General features: G+C 52.5%; 1 protein-coding gene across 1 annotated transcript; it reads right to left on the bottom strand.

The window, feature by feature from the left end:
- Window positions 1-741: 741 nt before the first annotated feature.
- Window positions 742-19,225, bottom strand: DPP3 (dipeptidyl peptidase 3). Its single transcript, XM_054034464.1, has 18 exons — window positions 19,205-19,225; window positions 18,227-18,509; window positions 17,897-17,986; window positions 17,479-17,616; window positions 11,323-11,397; window positions 10,944-11,037; window positions 10,574-10,704; window positions 10,062-10,192; window positions 9,737-9,795; window positions 9,060-9,254; window positions 4,089-4,201; window positions 3,702-3,794; window positions 3,418-3,480; window positions 2,981-3,105; window positions 2,309-2,429; window positions 1,913-2,092; window positions 1,506-1,668; window positions 742-956 (listed from the first exon to the last, which is right to left on the bottom strand). The coding sequence occupies exons 2-18, from the start codon at window positions 18,494-18,496 to the stop codon at window positions 805-807; spliced, it is 2,193 nt and encodes a 730-aa protein (XP_053890439.1). The 5' UTR covers window positions 18,497-18,509; window positions 19,205-19,225; the 3' UTR covers window positions 742-804.
- Between the last annotated feature and the right edge of the window lie 784 nt (window positions 19,226-20,009).

The following is a 20,009-nucleotide window of genomic DNA, read 5'->3' as shown; positions in this document are numbered from 1 at the left end:
TTTGCAGCCGTGGTGAAAAGTCTCCACTACCTGCTCTCGTTTCCAAGTGTAAGTACCTACACCCAGCGATCAAGTCAGCTCTCACCCTTAGCTTCGATCAGCTGAATAGACTGAGCCCATCATGCAATCCTGGCTCATTTTTGTGGCCCTCCTTTGAACGTTCCACACCCTGCTGGAAGTGTGTACACCCAAACCGAACACAGCATTCGAGCAGCAATCACACTGACACTGGGGGCATAGGCAAGATCATTCCCTGCTACTCGCTATCCCGGCTCGTACACCCAAGGGTCACATTAGCCCTTTTGGCTGCAGGGCTGCACGGGGAGCTCATAGTGAGGCAATTATTTTTGATGCCAGCTACGTCCTTTTCTGAGTCACTGCCTGAACCTGCATTGTTGGCTCCCAGACATATTACCTTGAATTTGGATGTACTGAAACTTCTCAGGGTTCTCTGGGAAGGGAATAGCGTCTAGTGGTTAGAGTAGGGGGAACTGGAGGCTAGGACTCTTGGGTTCTATGCCCGACTCTGGGAAGGAAGTTGTTTTGGTGGCTTGTGCTGGTGGAAGGGAATGGGAGCCAGGACTTCTGGCAGAAGTTGGGGGAGTGGGTGTTAGACACTAAGGCCCATTAAACCTCCTGCCATTTTGCTGAGGCTGTGGTGAGGAGCCCCATTAATGCTCATGTGGGACAAGCTCCCCCAGCCTTGTTTGACACATCAGACGCAGCAGAAAGAGACAAGAGGCAGGTACAAAAGCTGAGTGTATTGAGTCCCCTGTGCAGTGTGGGGGTTGGGTCTCCCTGTTCTCAGCCCCGGCTTGCCCAGAAGTGGGAGTCGGCGTCCGACAGCTCCAGCAGATGGCGCTCCAAGAGCTCAGCATCCTCAGGGAATCGCTCGGAGAAGGAGCGGATCAGTCCGGCTGCAGTACCCTCGTATTGCACCAGGGTCACATCCTCGCCTGAGGAGGACGGAGGGGGAGACAGGGTCATGGCATTGTCCTCATCACAGCCCCCCACCTCACCTTCACCCCACTCCTTTCTCTCTCTCTCTCTCACACACACACAGGTCATGTCTCATGTTCTTGCCTGCAGAGGCAGAGGAGGTGAGAGGGGGTCACGGTGTTTCTCCCACCCCCTGCTCCATCACAGCCCTCTATATTGCACCCACCCCCTGCTCCTGTACCCTTCCACCTGCCCCTACCTTGTCACGTCAATCACTCCTCATGGGCTCCAATTTTAGCCCACCACGCCTTCTCTGCGCCCTCTTCACCTGGCACCAATGCCCCACGGGTCTGAACTCCCAGCTGGCATAGGACTGGGGTAAACCAAGGCTCAGTTACCTGAGGGGGGGAGCTGGGTGGGAGTTGTGTGGCAGAATTGTACCCGCCACGTGAGTGTCACCCCAGAGCAGGGTGCATGGGGGAATCGGGGGGACTCCATACCCTCCAGGCAGTGTTACCCCGTAGTGAGGTAGATAGAGGGCTGGGCAGTGCTGGGGGATTCCATACCTTCCAGACGGGTGTTGGCCTGCACAAACATCTTGCGTGCCTCCTTGCGTAGCAGCACGGTGTCGCGCAGGCTCAGGAAACGCTCAGGCCCCTCGTCTGTCACGGCTGAGAAACCCCCGTAGAGTGCCCGGCCCCCCGCCACATCTGCCGTCGACTTCAGCACCTGCAACACAAAGGGGGCTGAGACCCAGCCAGGCCACCCCCGGCAGAACTGCCCCCTGCCCCCACAACACAGCCATGGCCCCACCACCCCCATCATGGTCCCCCGCACAAGAACAAGCACTGCCTCACTGAGCCCCACTGTCGAGTAGCACAGCACCCCCATTGGGGCCAGCACTGACTGTGAGAGGAGAGCGCCCCCTACTGAGCCCCCAGCTTGCTCCCTGCAGCCCTGCCCTACCCCTCACCTGCAGCCTGCGCAGGAACCGCTCGATGGCCGGCTTCCCCACAGGCAGGATCTTGTTGCGGTTGAGAGTGATGAGTGCATCGGGTTTGCCGTCAGCGCCCGTGGTGTGTTGCAGCGACACCAGCCCCTCGCCTGCCTCCAGCAGTACCCGCAGGATCACGAAGCGCGCCTGCATGTGAGCCTGGGGGAGAGCAGCAAGGTGCAGTGATGAGCCCAGGAGTCCTGGCTCCCAGCCCCCCTCCGCTCTAATCCACTAGATCCCACTCCCCTCCCAGGGCTGGGATAGAACCCTGGCTCCCCCCACACACTACAGCCCTGCCTGCCACCTCCCCCAGAGGAGGAGTCAAAGACTGCCCTGACTCCTTTTAAAGGGCCAGTGGGCCCCCCCCCAACTCACCTGGCGCCAGGTGCCGGTCTCAGGGGTGTAGAACTCCAGCCCTAGCAGCCCAGCCCGCACCATGTTCAGCCAATTGATGTAGATCACGTCATCCGCATCCTCGCCTTCCAGCTCAAAAATCCTGGGGGGGGGGGGGGCAGGAGGGAGTGAGGGAGGCCCACTGGGGAACCCCCAACCTCCCATCCCCCCCACTGGGGGGGCTGTTGCTGAATTCCGAGACAACTCTCCCAAATTCTGTAGGGTACCCCCTCTGTCCCCCCAGCCATGACCCCCCCAAAACTCCGCAAGGTTCCCCCATCCGTGATCCACCCCCGATGAGCCCCCTGCAAATACACCAGGTCCCACACTGTAGAACAGGGGATGTGTCTGGATGTGGGGGGCCTGGATACAAAAGCTGGGGGGGACAGGACAGTGGGGGGCAGCAACAAGTGCAAGGACACACCCCTCTGGGTATTACCCCGAACCCCAGACCCTGCCATCCCCCAGCCTCCCCCCACTGTCTCACAGTCCCCAGTGACAGCCCCCACCTCACCACCCACCGTCCCCTCCATACCCAGGTAATATGACATCCCCCCCATGACAGCCACACCCACCATCCAGGTGACCCTCCCCATCTGCCTACGGTCTCTAGCCCTGGCGATAGGCCTTGTCCCCCCCACCTAGGCCCCTCACCGGAGCACGTCCTTGTTGAGGCAGAGGTAGAGCCCCACGCACTCGGCTCGACACTCCTCGTAGCTCGATGCGATGGTGGAGAACTTGCTGTCCCATGTCTCGCCGCCCCGGTACCAGCTCTGGATCTGTGGGGGGGACAAAGTTAGAGGGCAGGGCTGGCACTTGAGGGAACCCTATAGGCAATGTGGGGGGCAGGGCTAGGGGGCCGGGACTGATACCCAATGGGACCCTATAGGTAATGTGGGGAGGAGGGGTCTGGGGAAGACACGCATGAGGACATTATAGGGGTTGGGGTGCAGGGCTGGCAGGTGGGGGGCACCCCAAGGTGACCACAGATGTTCAGTGTAAGCTGGCTCTGCCACTTCCCTTCCTCCATTAAGATCATTACTCTCCCCACCCTCCCCCATCGCCATCACTTTCCCTCCCAGCCCCCTTACCAGTTCCCCCGTCTCCGGGTTGATCACAGCCTCTCTGTCGAAGTTACAGGTGCCCTTCTCCTCCTGTGGAATGGGGGAGACGTTAGCATCCACCCTCAGCCAGCACTGCTGCGCCGCACCAGCCGTGCTAGCCCATGGGGAGAAGCATCATCCCAAACACTGTGTGCAGGGATCCCTCGCCTGCAGCAGAGATGCAGCTTCCTCTGGGGTGGAGCACCGGGGCTGTTTATACAGGGATCCTTTCCCCCTCCCCCATCCCCATCCCCTGCCAAGGGGGTGCTTACCTGCACAAAGAGCTTCCCACTGCCATGCCCCAGCAGCTCGTGAAGCCCGACCTGCACCTCAAATGATGGCCCCTTCCACTTAATGTACAGGTCCTGCAAGAGACCCACAGCCTCAGCCAGCTCTGGTGTGCAGTGCCCCTTCCTCCCAACCCACAATCCATGTTATCTCAGCCTTGGCTTCTCCCAAAGCTCCCCAGCTCTGCCAGTGCCCCTCAATCCTGACCCACTGCCCCCCTGTTATCCCAGCCATGGGCTCCTGACCAGCTCTCTCAGTGCCCCTCAGTCCCAACCCAGAACCGCTGCTATCCCAGCACTGGCCTTGCCCCAACCCCCACAGCTCTGCCAATGCCCCTCAACCCTGACCCACAGCTCCGGGCTCCCACACACCTTGTCCTCCTCAGCGAGGAAGGTCAGTTTGTCCTTCTGGGTGGCATAAGCCACTGACAGCACGTTGCCCAGGGACACATTCTTGAAACCTTCGGTCTGGCGGATGTCGTCATCTGGAGAGGTGGGGAAGCAGACACTTGGCTCAGCCCCACCTGCCCCACACTGTGGCCCCAAACCTTCTCCCTGAAGCACAGTGCCCCCTAGCACCGCACTAGGGTCAGCAGTGACTAAGAGAGGGGAGAGTTACACTCCCAGCCAGGAGAGGCTGAACTGCAGCGATCTGACCTCTCCAGGAGATGAACCTCCCTAGAAGCTGCTGTAAACTGTTCCAGGGAAAGCTGCCAGGGAAGATTTCATTATTTACAAACACTTTGGCTGGGAGAGCATTAGAGGACTGCAGGTAGGAGGACTTTTATACCAGCCAAAGGATGGTCTGCGACTCTCTGGGCATTTCTGGGACAAGTCGCAGTGAAACTGCAGCAAAATGTCGACTTGCTTTAATCAAATATGTAAACCATTGCAGGAAGAGTTGGAGGATCAGGGACTGTCTACGTTGCTGGCATTACAAGATAAGATCATCGCTGCAGCAAACGGGGAGCAAACAGAAAACTGAAGAAGAGACAATTCAGACACAGAGTGCTGAAATATTTAAATGGCTTGAAATACAGTCTCAGGAAAGCATGAATGAAATTAACAAGCCAAACCCCTGTGGAAAATCTGCCACCCCCATCCCAGAAAATAGAACTAACTCTAAGGAAAGATTTTAGAACAACAAGACAGACTGGGAACGCCAACCAAGAGGACAGGCTAAGCCTAAACAGTCTGGCTTATCAAAGTGAAAGTGGAATTCAAAAGGGGTACACTGAGGCAGAGACAATGGAAGCTGTGATCAGGGCAGTTTGCCCAGGACTGAGCTTCAGGAGTTACTTGGAGGGAAAAACTAATCAGAGCCTGCCAGAACTAAGGGTATATTAAGGTCCTATTACCAGGAAAAAGATGCAACTGAACTTCCCCTGCAGCTCTCAAAAACAGCACAAGATGACACATCTCAGGATTTGCTACTCCCAGCCCTTGATCTGAGACAGAAAGTACGGTCTGCCTCACAGGTCTGATTCTCACTGAAAATATGATGCTGTGCTACAGATATGACTTTACTGGAAACCAAGCTACCTCGTATTACCTGAAAAATCCAAAAGCAGGTACATCAAGAACCACATGAAGAGATGGGACATTGAGGAGCAGAGCAAGTAATCAGTCTTGCAAGAGATCGGTTTTATTGGCCACAGACGAAGAAAGACAGACATTGTCACTAGAGTCTGTCCACGCAACAAGCAAAAGAACCCTCACCAGCCTACCAGAGCACCATTAACTCATAGTTACAACAGAACCATTTGGGCTTGTATCAAGAGACTTCTTGCATCTAGATAGAAGCAAAGGAGGATATGAATACATCTTAGTCATAAGGGATCACTTCACTAGGTATGTCTAAACCTTCCCTCCCACCACCGAGTCAGGAAACACCATGGCAGACTAGATCTTCGGTGACTGTTTTAAAATTTGGTTTCCCCCAAAGGATCCAAGAGGCAGAGTTTGAAAATCATTTATTCCAAAGGTTACAGCACTACAGTAAAACTGAAACTCCCTGCACAACTCCAAAGCATCCATGGGGCAAAGGGCATGTGGAAAGGCTGAATCAGGCTCTGCTGAGTAGGTTGAAAACCTTGCCAGAAGAACAAAAGTCAAATTAGTAGGATTCCCTTAATAAAGTGATTTTTGCCTATAACTGTACATGAAATGAGCTACTTGGTTCTCATCCTTCTGTTTATTATATGGAAGTTCAGCATATTTGCCCATTGACGTTGCATTTGGTTGATCTATAAACTCTCAGTCTGCACCTGGGAACCGTAAAGATTATGCTGAGAAATGAAAACAGCAGATGAAAGAAGCTTACAAACCAGCATCAACATGTTCTGAAAAATCTGCTACTCACGAAAGGAATCACTGTGATTAGAAAGTGCATGGTGCTGCCCTCTTGCCAGGTGCACCAGTACTCATCCAGAGTCTCCCAGAGAGAAGGGAACCAGACAAATTAAGATTGTAGTGGGAAGATAAAAAAATCATGTAGTACTTCACAGGGAAGGGGACTGTCTAGTCCAGGGTGTGACGAACTGGGCCTGTTCTTACTGTGGTGTGTGAATGCTGACAGGGGAGTGTGGCTGGATAGTCTGCATTGGGGGATGGGAGTCTGAGTCTGCCCGAGGGCGAATACCTGGGCGTGTAGCATGGGAGCCCAGGAAGGGGTTGGAGGCCAGGGGACTCCTTGGCCGGGGAAACTGAACAAAGGCCGGGGGAAGGTTCGCTGAAGGCAGAGTGCTGGAAGCGGGCTGGAGAGATGGCTGGGAGGCAGAGATTGCTCTGACCTCCCAAGGGGGGCTGGGATGCCTGGGACACCCAGATGGACCTAACTGAGGGGGGCCCTGTTGTCTGTGCCTGCAAGACCTATCTTGGACTGTATTCCTGTCATCCAAACAAACCTTCTGCTTTACTGGCTGGCTGAGAGTCATGGTGAATCGCAGGAAGCCGGGGATGCAGGGCCCAGAGTCCCCCGATACTCCGCGACACAGGGATAGTCAATTATATTTTGGTCAAAGTCCAAATTTCTTGGTCAAGGTATAGTCAAGGTCCAGACTCCAGGGAAAATAATAAAACCCAACAACAACAACGATAATAATACGTAAATAAAAAGATGTTCAAAAGCATCTGGCAATCCAGATTGGGCCTGTGATCCGCCTATTGACTACCCCTGGTCTAGTCTATGAAGCACAAGCAGAAAACAGGACAGGAAATGTTTGCAGTGAAGAACCCTATCTTCTACTTCCCTATGACTTCCCCTTGGATGTAACACCACTACAGAAGACACACAGGACAAGGCAAACTAACACCGAAGGAAATCAAGATGAGGACAGGAAATCGGACTCCAGGGACTCAAAGTGAGAGTGAAGATGAACTACATTGCTGATGGTATCCGATGCTGCCCATGGCACAGAAACTCTGAATCCACATATATTTCTTCCCCAGCTGGGAAATGAGGATCCTGTTGACCCTGTACGTTGGGAAACTGCTGGTCACATTGATGGGATATTTGCAAGAGCCGTTGAAAGACAGGATTATCAAAATGTGACCATGGAACCTGAAACCAGCAGTGCTCCCTGGAGGACAGATCATTGACACACAGGGTCGGCTGACTAGGAAGAGAAGAGCCCTGCAGATGCTGATATACGAACAGTTAGGGCACCTACTTATCAATATCTAAATCCAACTATTGGACCGGTGAATGCACCAGGAGGGTGTCCTCATGTTTGTCACATGTCATACCCAGTACCTATTCCTGCACCTTATCCGCCATTCTATCCAAGACTGATGTAGGGGATATTGAATTACACTGTGGATGTTGATCTACAGCGTTTTACAGCTCTAGATAGTTTGTAATTCTGTTAATTTAGTGTGTTTTTCTAAGTAGCTTGCCATATGCCCAGTGACTTGGAGTTACATGGTGATGCCACCAATCACATAGGAACTGTTATTCCATAAGATATGAACATCTTTGGGGACTGAAGATAGGGTGACCAGCAAGTGTGAAAAATTGGGACAGGGGCTGGGGAGTAATAGGCGCCTATATAAGACAAAGCCCCAAATACCAGGACTGTCCCTATGAAATAGGGACATCTGGTCACCCTAATTGAAGGTGTTCAGAACCGACTATTCTGTTGGACAGCGGAACTAAAATTGCTGCAGAAGCTTTCTGCTGAATGTGAAATAAATGGGAGAGAGCTGCAGAAGGCCCCATCATCAGTCCCAGAACTTGTGACGGACGAGAGGCTCGAATGACAAGGACAGTGATGTGCTGGGACTATTGCTAATAATGCAAACGGATGGACTGGGTTCTATTTTGCTTGGGAAGACACTACAGGAATGGGGGGAATGTAGTACTCTAAAGGGAAGGTCAGGGTTAGATTTACCTGTGCCATGTCCCTTTAAAGATTGAAGGTCTGTCAAAGGGGGTCCAAAGGGGAAGCTCTGGTTGCAGCAGCAGCATCTGTGCTCTGAAAGCACTGAGCAGTAATGGGGCTTGTGCAACGTGTGGGGGTGTGTTCGGGTTTTGATACAGAGCTTAATAAAACTCCAGTTTTAAAACTGTCCCTGGGCTGGAGTGTAACAAGAGCGCCTATTGTACCCTCCACCCTGCTCGCTGCAGCACAGTGCCCCCTAGTGCCGCATTGGGGTCAGAACTGATTGCAAAGGGAAAACAGCCCCTATTGAATCCACCCTGCAGCATAGCGCCCTATAGGACCTTGCTAGGGCATCGAGGCCAACACTCACCATGAGGCGACAGCATGTCAAGGGGACAGACCAGCGGGCCTTACATATGGTCTGGTCTCCCGTGCCAATGGCCATGGCCTTATTCACGACAGCCACAAATCCTGGGATGGGGGTGGGGGGGAAAGCGGGTGCTGTGGACGGGGCTGGATAATACTGCCCCGTCCCTGACAGCCAGCCACCCTCTGCCCACCATCACCACCTCAACCCCCCCCAAACCCACTGAAGAACGCAACCCCCCACAAAACACCCCAACAGTCGCACAAAACTATACCCCTCCCCTCTAACTCCCACAAAGCAATTACAATATACGACCACCATCTCCAAAACACACCTACAGTACACAATTGCAAGGGACACACAGCCACACCCCCCACTGAAAGAATGACATTACACGACTACACAACCAACTCCCCCCAGCAATGCAGATGCAGGGGATTTTGGATAGTGTCAGGGTGGAAGAGGACTGTGGATAGCTCCTGGGAGGCACATGGGATTCTGGGAAGGGATGCAGGCAAAGAGGATTCTGGGTAGCCCCCGGGGAGGTGCAGAGCACTGTGGGCAGGGGCGCAGAGGATTGTGGGTAGTGCTCACAGTTGGGGATGTTGATGCCAGCCGGGATCCCACTGCCTGCGAAGGTCAGCACATCCAGCGAGGTGAAGTCCGGCGTGAGGAAGGTGTCCTTCTCAAAGGCACGGGGCCAGGGCAGCTCCAGCAGCAGCTGCTCAGCCGACTCCACCAGCCGCGCAAACTTGGCGCTCATGGCCTTGTTCACGACAGCCACAAATCCTGGGAGGGGGGTGGGGGGGAAAGCGGGTGCTGTGGACGGGGCTGGATAGTACTGCCCCGTCCCTGACAGCCAGCCACCCTCTGCCCACCATCACCACCTCAACCCCCCCAAACCCATTGAAGAACGCAACCCCCCACAAAACACCCCAACAGTCGCACAAAACTATACCCCTCCCCTCTAACTCCCACAAAGCAATTACAATATACGACCATCATCTCCAAAACACACCTACAGTACACAATTGCAAGGGACACCCAGCCACACCCCACACTGAAAGAATGACATTACACGACTACACAACCAACTCCCCCCAGCAAACACCCTAACAGTTACAGCACAAAAGCACACCCAGTAAAAAAAAACACACACACACACACACACACACACACACACCCTACCCATCCCCTCCCTCCCACTACTCCAACCCCTCCTGGTTCCCCAGGGTCCTTTGAGGCTGGGATCTGGGGGCCTCGTGTTTTACCTTCAAACTCCCCCCGGGAGCCATAGGGGTCTCGGTAGCTTTCAATAAAGCCGATATAACTGTGGAGGGAGAGAGCACATTAAATGGCCTGGCCTGCCCTGGACTGGGGGGGCTCTAAGAGACAAGCCCCCTGGTTTGCTGATCCCAGGAGGCAAATGTCCCTATCAAAAAACCCCTCTCCTCTCCCAGCCCCCCCCCCCCGCAGCTGGCACCTAACTTCTCTCAAAACCCCTGGCTGCCAGCCTTCCCTGCTCTAACCCACTGAACCCCACTTCCCTCCCACAGCTGGGGACAGAACCCAGGAGTCCCGGTTCCCAGCCCCCACCTTTCGACAATAGGCCCCTTGTCACGGATCCAGCAGCGGGAACCTTCCTTGTGGGCCGCAATGGAACCCTGAGTGAAGCTACGGATGTAATGCTCCAGCATGTGCTCCTGGTTGGTGTTGGCAGCATGAGCCTGGGAGAGAAGAGGGGCAGAAACGTAGCTCAACAACGACTATTCATCTGGCTTCAGCCATTCCTCTCCCCACCCCCCAATAAATTCCTCCTCCCCCATCACCATCTCAACCCCAGGAAGTGAGAACCCAGGAGTCCTGGCTCCCAGCTCCTCCCCACTCTCCTCCCAGAACTGGGAACAGAACCCAGGAGTTCAGGCTCTCAGTCCTTTGTCCCTAAGACTATCTTCTCTCTCTGGATATAAAACTACGGTTTCCCCTTGGTGGCAGAGTTAGGGTTTAAAACCTACAAAAGCCACTGGGAGAAACCTCCCTCCCCGCCACCACAGAGCCCCCCACAGCTCAGTGCACACACAGAGCGGGGGCGGCAGGGGGACACATGCCTTGGTGCACTGTAGGTTCTCCACCACTCTCTCCAGCAGGGGTGCGTAGTCCCCGCGGGTCACACGGAACGTGCAGCCCTCAAACTCAAAGCTGCGTAGCTTGGGGGCCAGCTCATGGTCGACGGGTGCATCTGGGGAGAGACCCAGAGAGACAGATAATTCAATGGGGGAAGGGAGAGAGTGGGGAGCACAGGCTGGGAGCTAAGCATGAGGGTGGGATCCAGGCAGCAGGTGAGGGGGGAGTACAGGTTGGGGGATTGGGGAGAGATCCGGGAAGCACAGGTCAGAGGAGCTCAGGTAGGTGGGCACTGTGGGGAGCACAGACCAGGGGGATCCAAGCAGTGAGGGGGCAGAGAAGGGGGAGTCTTACCAGTGCCCAGCACTGATGCCAGTCGCACCTCGTAGCATGTCTGCCCTGTCTTGTCCTTCTCCTTGAAGAGCCGTGTGTTGTAGGCACTGATGTTCTGAAAGATGCAGAGATGGTGTTGGAGGGGGTGGGAGATTTACCCCATCTGACCCCCCACTTCAGTGGGCACCCGACAACCCCATGCAGAGGCACTGGAATCAGAGTGGGGGATGGGAAACCTGGAGGGCGCAGACCCCAGGAGGTCTGATGCTGGGCACTGCCCTATGGACACAAGGGCCATAGCAATGCAGAGGCAGCAGACACACCCCACGGAGGTGGTCAGGCCTTGGGGCTGCCTGGGGGGAACCGGGGAGATGTCCCATGTCAGCGCGCCAGCAAGTACCTGCGAGTCGAGGAATTTCTGGGCTAGCTGGGCATCCTCCAAACAGCAGTTCCCAGAGAAATAGGTGGTGGTACCCTGAAGGGGAGGGCAGGGTGTTACAGAGAGACCACCAACCCCCCCTCCCCGCCACCAACTGAAACCGCTCACACATCCCCTCCCCGCCACCAGCCATGCCCATTGAACCCCCATCTCCCTGCCACCAGCCACACCCACTGAGGCACCCCTGTCTCCTTGCTGTCAGCCACACCCACTGAGACACCCCTGCCGCCAGCCATGCCCACTGACTCCTCATCTCCTCGGGCTGCCAGGTCAGATAGACATTCATTTTTTTAAATCACATTTTTTACTTTACATTAATTTTTTATCATTCTATCAATTTCTCTTTCCAAAGAAAATAAGAACAGCCATACTGGATCAGACCAAAGGTCCATCTAGCCCAGTATCCTGTCTTCCGACAGTGGCCAATACCAGGTGCCCCAGAGGGAATGAACAGAACAGGTAATCATCAAGTGATCCATCCCCTGTTGCCCACTCCCAGCTTCTGGTAAACAGAGGCTAGGGACACCATCCCTGCCCATCCTGGCTAATAGCCATTGATGGAACTATCCTCCATGAACTTATCTAGTTCTTTTTTGAACCCTGTTATAGTCTTGGCCTTCACAACATCCTCTGGCAAGGAGTTCCACAGGTTGACAATGTGTTGTGTGAAAAAATACTTCCTTTTGTTTGTTTTAAACCTGCTACCTATTCATTTCATTTGGTGACCTCTAGTTTGTGTATTATGAGAAGAAGTAAATAACACTTCCTTATTTACTTTCTCCATACCTGTCATGATTTTATAGACCTCTATCATAGCACCCTTAGTCTTCTCTTTTCCAAGCTGAAAAGTCCCAGGCTTATTAATCTCTCCTCATAGGGAAGCTGTTCCGTACCTCTAATCATTTTTGTTGCCTTTTTCTGAAACTTTTCCAATTCCAATATATCTTTTTTGAGATGGGGCGATCACATCTGCATGCAGTATTCAAGATGTGGGCATACCATGGATTTATATAGAGGCAATATGATATTTCTGTCTTATTATCGATCCCTTTCTTAATGATTCCCAACATTCTATTCGCTTTTTTGACTGCTGCTGCACATTGAGTGGATGTTTTCAGAGAACTATCCACAATGACTCCAAGATCTCTTTCTTGAGTGGTAACAGCTAATTTAGACCCCATCATTTTATATGTATAGTTGGGATTATGTTTTCCAATGTGCACTACTTCGCATTTATCAACATTGAATTTCATCTGCCATTTTGTTGCCCAGTCACCCAGTTTTGTGAGATTCTTTTGTAGCTCTTCGCAGTCTGCTTGGGACTTGACTATCTAGAGTAGTTTTGTATCATCTGCACATTTTGCCACCTCACTGTTTACTCCTTTTTTCAGATCATTTATGAATATGTTGAATAGGACTGGGCCCAGTACAGATCCCTGGGGGACACCATCATTTACCTCTCTCCAGTCTGAAAACTGATAATTATTCCTACCCTTTGTTTTCTATCTTCCCTCTTATCCCATGACAACTTACTTTGCTTAAGAGCCTTTGGTAAGGGACTTCATCAAAGACTTTCTGAAAATCTAAGTACACTGTATCCACTGGATCCCCCTTGTCCACGTGCTTGTTGACCCCCTCAAAGAATTCTAGTAGATTGGTGAAGCATGCTTTTCTTTTACAAAAACCATGTTGACTCTTCCCCCACAAATTAAGTTCATCTATGTGTCTGACAATTTTGTTCTTTACTATAGTTTCAACTAGGGCTGTCAAGCTATTAAAAAAATTAATTGCAATTAATCGTGCTGTTAAACAATAATAGAATACCATTTATTTAAATATTTTTGGATGTTTTCTACATTTTAAAATATATTGATTTCAATTACAATACAAAATACAAAGTCTACAGTGCTCACTTTATTTTTAACACAAACGTTTGCACTGTAAAAAAACAAAAGAAACAGCATTTTTCAATGCACCTAATACAAGTACTGTAGTGCAATCTCTTTATCATGAAAGTTGAACTTACAAATGTAGAATTATGTACAAAAAACCTGCATTCAAAAATAAAAATGTAAAAATTTCGAGCCTGCAAGTTCAATCAGTCCTACTTCTCATTCAGTCAATCACTCGAACAAGTTTATTTACATTTGCAGAAGATACTGCTGCCTGCTTCTTGTTTACAATGTCACCTGAAAGTGAGAACAGGTGTTTGCAGGGCACTGTTGTAGCCGGTGTTGCAAGATATTTACATGCCAGATGTACTAAAGATTCACGTGTCTCTTGATGCTTCAACCATCATTCCAGAGGACATGCGTCCATGCTGATGACGGGTTCTGCTTGATAATGATCCAAAGCAATGCGGACTGATGCAAATTCATTTTCGTCATCTGAGTCAGATGTCACCAGCAGAAGGTTGATTTTTCTTTTTTGGTGGTTTGGGTTCTGTAGTTTCCACATCGGAATGTTGCTCTTTTAAGACTGAAAGCATGCTCGACACCTCGTCCCTCTCAGATTTTGGAAGGCACTTTAGAGTTTTAAATCTTGGGTTGAGTGCTGCAGCTATCTTTAGAAATTTCACATTGGTATATTTTTTGCATTTTGTCAAATGTGCAGTGAAAGTGTTCTTAAAACAAACAACATGTGCTGGGTTATCATCCAAGACTGCTATAACATGAAATATATGGCAGAATGCGGGTAAAACAGAGCAGAGGACATACAATTCTCCCCCAAGGAGTTCAGTCACAAATTTAATTAACGCATTTTTTTTTTTTTTTAAATGAGCGTCATCAGAATGGAAGAATGTCCTTTGGAACGACGGCTGAAGCATGAAGAAGTATATGAATCTTTAGCGCATCTGGCACGTAAGTCTGTTGCGACACCAGCTACAACAGGGCCATGTGAACACCTGTTCTCACTTTCAGGTGACATTGTAATTAACAAGTGGGCAGCATTATCTCCTGTAAATGTAAACAAACTTGTTTCTCTTAGCGATTGGCTGAATAAGAAGTAGGACTGAGTGGACTTGTAGGCTCTAAAGGAGGGGTGGGCAAACTACGGCCCGGAGCCGTTTTCAGATGGCCTGCGAGCTGCATCAATGGCTTGGCCCTGCTCTGGTGCTCCAGCCGGGGCGCTGGGTCATGGCTGCACCATATGGCTTGGCCCTGCTCCGTCTGGAGTACTGGGTCGGGCCACACCACGCCACTCCCGGAAGCTGTGGGATGTTCCGGAACCGCTCCGGCTCCTACATGCTCCAGTGGGAGCTGCAGGGGCAGCACCTGCGGATGGGGCAGCGAGCAGAGCCGCCTGGCTGCGCCTGTGCGTACGACCTGGAGAAGGGACATGCCACTGCTTCTGGGAGCCGCTTGTGGTAAGTGCCACTTGGAGCCTGCACCCCCTGAGCCTCTCCCCGTGCCCCAACCCCCTGCCCCAGCTCTGATTCTCCTCTCCAAACCCCTCGATCCCACCCTGGAGCACTCTCCTGCACCCCAAATCTCTCATTCCCCAGCCCCACCCCAGAGTTGCACCACCAGCCGGAACCTGCACCCCTTCCCACACCCCTCCCCCCGCCCTGATCCCCTCCTGCCCTCTGAACCCTTCAGTCCCAGCCTAGAGCATCCTCCTACACCCCAAATTCCTCATCTCCAGCCCCACCCAGAGCCAGCACCCCCTCCCGCACCCCAACCCCAATTTTGTGAGCATTCATGGCCCGCCATACAATTTCTATTCCCTGATGTGGCCCTTGTGCCAAAAAGTTTGCCCACCTCTGCTCTAAAGTTTTGTTTTTGAGTGCAGTTATGTCACAAAAAAACCTACATTTGTAAGTTGCACTTTCATGATAAAGAGATTGCACTACAGTACTTGTATGAGGTGAACTGAAAAATACTATTTCTTTTGTTTATCGTTTTTACAATGCAAATATTTGTAATAAAAATAATATAAAGAGAGCCCTGTACACTTTGTATTCTGTGTTGTAACTGAAATTGATATTTTTCAAAATGTAGAAAAGCATCCAAAAATATTTAATAAATTTCAATTGGTATTCTACTGTTTAACAGTGTGATTAATGGCGATTAATTTTTTTGAGTTAATCGCGTGAGTTAACTGACCATATTAGCTATCCTCCAGTCATTTGATTTAAATGACAAAGTACAGTTAATAGTTCTGCAATTTCACATTTGAGTTCCTTCAGAACTCTTGGGTGAATGCCATCTGGGCCTGGTGACTTATTACTGTTTAGTTTATCAATTTGTTCCAAAACCTCTAATGACACCTCAATCTGTGACAGTTCCTTGGCTTTGTCACCTAAAAAGAATGGGTCAGGTTTGGGAATTTTCCTAACATTCTCAGCCGTGAAGACCAATGCAAAGAATTCGTTTAGTTTCTCTGCAATGACCTTATCATCCTGAGTGCTCCTTTAGCATCTCCATTGTCCAGTGGCCCCACTGGTTGTTTTGCAGGCTTTTTGCTTCTGATGTCCTTTAAAAAAAGAAAGTGCTATTAACTTTTTGATTCTTTGGCTAACTGTTCTTCAATGTGTGTTTCAAATTCAGTTTGAACTTCTGACAGGCTCTGGCAAGGCCAAAACTTACTGCAAACCAACAGAAACACTGAAAGAAATACACAATAATATAATATGCTGCATGGATGAGCCCTCCTCAAATCTTTAAGGGGGAAAGTGCACGGCTTGTGTAATTATATGAGCAATTGGGGCTAAACCATCTTTAATGGCTGAGGACGAGTCAAGCTTTATACATGTCACAACGGCCTACGTGTCCTGAGGCTGGAGCAGAGGGAGACCTGGGCACGCCATTAGTTTGACAATGAGCAAACTTTGCTATCTGCATTACCTCAAACCACAGCTCTTTCAGTTTCTGTTCTGCACAAAAGCTTCCGCCTTAATTTAGTGCTTGAGTTCAGTGTTTTTCAAAGTTTGGGTCAGGTCGCAGCATGGAAGGCACTGGGTCGCTCTGGTCAGCACCGCCGACCGGGACGTTAAAAGTCCCGTCAGCGGTGCTGCCCAGCTAAGACAGGCTAGTGCCTACCTATTCTGACACCGTGCTGCAGCCTGGAAGTGGCAAGCAGCGGGTCCAGCTTCTAAGCAGGGGGGTCACAGGGCTCCGTGCACTGCCCCTACCCCAAGCACCAGCTCCGCACTTCCATTGGCCAGTTCCCAGCCAATGGGAGCTGGGGGAGGGGCGGTGCCTGCAGGCAAGAGCTGCGCAGAGCCACTTGCATGCCTCTGCCTAGGAGCCGGACCTCCTGCTGGCTGCTTCAGGTGCAGCACAGTCCGCGGTGCGAGGACTGTTGGGAAGCCTGCCTCTGCACCCCAGCTGTGCTGCTGACCGGGAGCCACCGGAGGTAAGTCCGTGCTCCAATCCCCTGCCCCAGCCCTGAGCCCCCCCAAACCTGGAACCCCTTCCTGCACCCTAAACCCCTACTGCCCAGCCCCACCCCAGAGCCTGCACCCCCAACCCAGAGCCCTTACCCCCTCCTACACCCCAACTCCCTGCCCCCACCCTGAGCTCACCCAAACCCAGAGCCCTTCCTGCACCTCAAACTCCTCATCCACAGCCCCAGCCCAGAACCTGCACCCCGAGCCCAGACCCCCTCCTGCACCCCAACCCCCTGCTCCAACCCAGAGCCCCTTCCCACACCCTGAACCCCTCATTCCTGGCCCCACCTCACAGCCCTCACCTACGCACCCCAACCCTCTGCCCCAGCCCTGAGCCCCTCCCACACCTCAAACCCCTCATTCCCAGCTCTGTTGGGTCACAGGCATCAACAATTTTCTTCAACTGGGTCCCCGGAAAAAAGTTTGAAAACCACTGCTCTAGTTCAACCAGGAATTAATTCAGGGCAGTCCTATGGCCTGTGTTATACAGGAGATTAGACTAGATGACCGCAGAGGTTCCTCGTAGCCTTAGAATTCATGAATCTATAAATCAATCTGTTTGAATGATTTATAATAACCAATGAGAATAAACCTTTCTTTAGGAAAACAACTAAAAAGTACAAAGGCAAAACAAGATGACAATAGATTATTTAAATCAATCCATCCTGGTTGCTCTCAAGCCCCTCCCCAGACTAGAATCATCATGTGTATGCATGGGGCATTACCTTCTCTCTAAGTCCCAGCTGTCTCTGCTGTGCGTCCAGCGAGAACATCAGCTCCCCACACCTATCCCACAGCAACTTCATCTCCTCCGGCTGCTCCTGGAATGCCTGGCTCTGCCAGATCAGTCGCCGGAGCTTATCCTGGGGGGAAAGGGGTACAGCTGTGATGGAGGGGGGGATAAGTGGGCTGGAGCCATGAGGTGAGGGAGGGCCAAACAGTCTCCCTCCATGGAACATTCAACTCAATCAGGGACCTGCCCCATAGCCAATGAGAGGGAAGGCATCTGGCACAGAGCTCTTGGCAAGAGGATGATGCTGTGTCTGGGGAGCAGTGTCTCCCCATGGAGACTCCAAAATATGTTCCATCCCCATGACTCTGGCATGTGGCCCCTCCCTCCACCCCTTGCATCCACAGACTCACCTTGGGCAAGTTGGGCACAAACTTGGTGTCCCCAAAAGATTTGTAGTTCCCCATGTTGGAAAAGACGCCAGCAGCGTAAACCAGGAACGCCTAGGTGGGGAGAGGAATGATCAGGGTCCAGCCAGGCACTTCAGTGCCAGGGAGAACCCAGGAATCCTGGCTCCCTCCCTCCCTCCCCCCCACTCTAACCTACTAACACCCAATCCCCTCCCAGAGCCAAAGAAACCCAGGAGACCAACCTCCCAGCCCCTCCCCAGTGCTCTAACCCACTAGACCCTACTCCCCTTCTAGAGCTAGAGACAGAACCCAGGTATCTGGATATGGTGGTACCTGGTACTCCTGGTCAGTGAGGCCAGTGGAGCGTGCCAATTCCCCCAGCTGGTCAGGGTCCTGGGCACGGAAGAGGCGGGAAAGCAGCACATAGATGGCTGGTGCTTCAGGTGAGGTCTGGAGCAGCACAACCAGCCCCCCATACCAGCAGGCACGTGACAGGTAGTGCGCGTAGAGCCGCTCGCCCCGCAGCAGCAGCCGGAAGGCCTCGCTGCAGTCCAGGAGCGCCAGCCCCACGTCATTGGGCAGCACATACTGCGAGTCCACCATTTTGCTGGCCAGCCTGCGGGGAGAGCATGGGTGCCCTCAGTCCCAACCCACAGCCCGTGATCTAACCACGAGACCCCACTCCCTTCCCACTTCCATATTCATCCCTAGGCTGGTTATTGTCCCCGCCTGTAACAGCTACAGCAGAAGGTCAATGAGGACAGCCAGGGCTATTGCCCCACAGCTGAGCCAATGTGGCATATGCACAACCAGGGACACAGCCACATGCACAACCGCACGCTCATGCAATGGCCTACCTGACTGACCTACACAACCACACAATTGCCCTCCCAAGCACAACTGTACAATGACACATAAACCCCAAGATGCAGCACCCCAGAGGCGGCTAGATAAAGGATCCTGTATAAACTGCCCCCATGCCTCACCCCAGAGGCGGCTACATCTCAGCATCACACACACCCCATGACAGTGCCCTCATTGCACGGTGCACCCTTATATTGCAGCAACATCTGCACCCACAAGTGCCTGCACATACCCCAGTGCATCCCCTTCCACTTTTCCTGTGCCCAGCCCCCAGCTCACACCTGGTGTCTCCCCAGTCCGGGCAAGGCCTATGCCCCCTGCACCGCGGGGGGGCCTTCACCACCCCCCAGAACCTCCCCCGCTCTGAGGATTCCCCCTTCCCCCAAGACCCCTATGCACGCCCCTCCCCCGGCAGGGTGCGCGAGACCCACCCTGCACCCAACTCACGCTACAGCACGCGCTCAGAGCCCCCACCTGCCGCCACTTCCTGCTTGCAGCCCCGCCCCCAGCGGCTTTCCATTCATAACCTCGGCCCTCGCCCACCCACCAATCCGTGCGCTCTGCCAGAGAGATGGACACTCTTTGCAGCCAATCGTGCTTCGGGATGGGGAGGACTTTGCTTTCCGAGCTCCTCCGCTGCCACATGCGTTACCCGAAAGAGCTGGTCCGTGCTCTGCCGCCTCAGGTGCTGTTGTCATGTAATTAACGGGAGAGGGACGGTCCCAAATCCCATTGCCCACCCCCGAGCCTGCCAGTCCACCTGCCCTGGGGCTGGATCGGGGTTGGTGCCCCGAGAGGGGAAAGGTCCCGGCTCCCTTTCACTGACAAACCGGATTAGACCCCGCTTTACTTTCCCAGAAGGTCACGGGCTGCCCTGTCCTGGAGGCCGGGGAGGGGTCAGCCTGCTTTTTAAGTGCAAGTGGCTTTTCCGAGTTTCCAGAAAGCTCGCAACCAAACCATGCAGCGAGAGTCGTGTCTGCTGGCAATTTTACAGGATTGTGATTATTTATTACGTGTATTACCGCAGCGCCTAGGAGCCTGGTTCACAGACAGGGCCCCATTGTGCTAGGCATTGTTCAAATGCAGAACACACAGACCCTGCTCCGCAGAGCCTACAATCTAAGTATAAGACAGGAGACAACAGAGGGGTAGAGAGACAGAGAGATGGGGGAGCACAAGGTAACAGTTAGACAGTAGTGGTCAGCATGAGAGGCTGTCTGGTCTCAGCACACCTGCAGCCTCACTCCGTCAA

This window comes from Malaclemys terrapin, chromosome 7 (genome assembly GCF_027887155.1).
Source record: "Malaclemys terrapin pileata isolate rMalTer1 chromosome 7, rMalTer1.hap1, whole genome shotgun sequence".
NCBI lineage: Eukaryota > Metazoa > Chordata > Testudines > Emydidae > Malaclemys > Malaclemys terrapin.
Note: the sequence above shows the minus strand (reverse complement) of the source record. Positions and strands in the feature narration are given on the sequence as shown.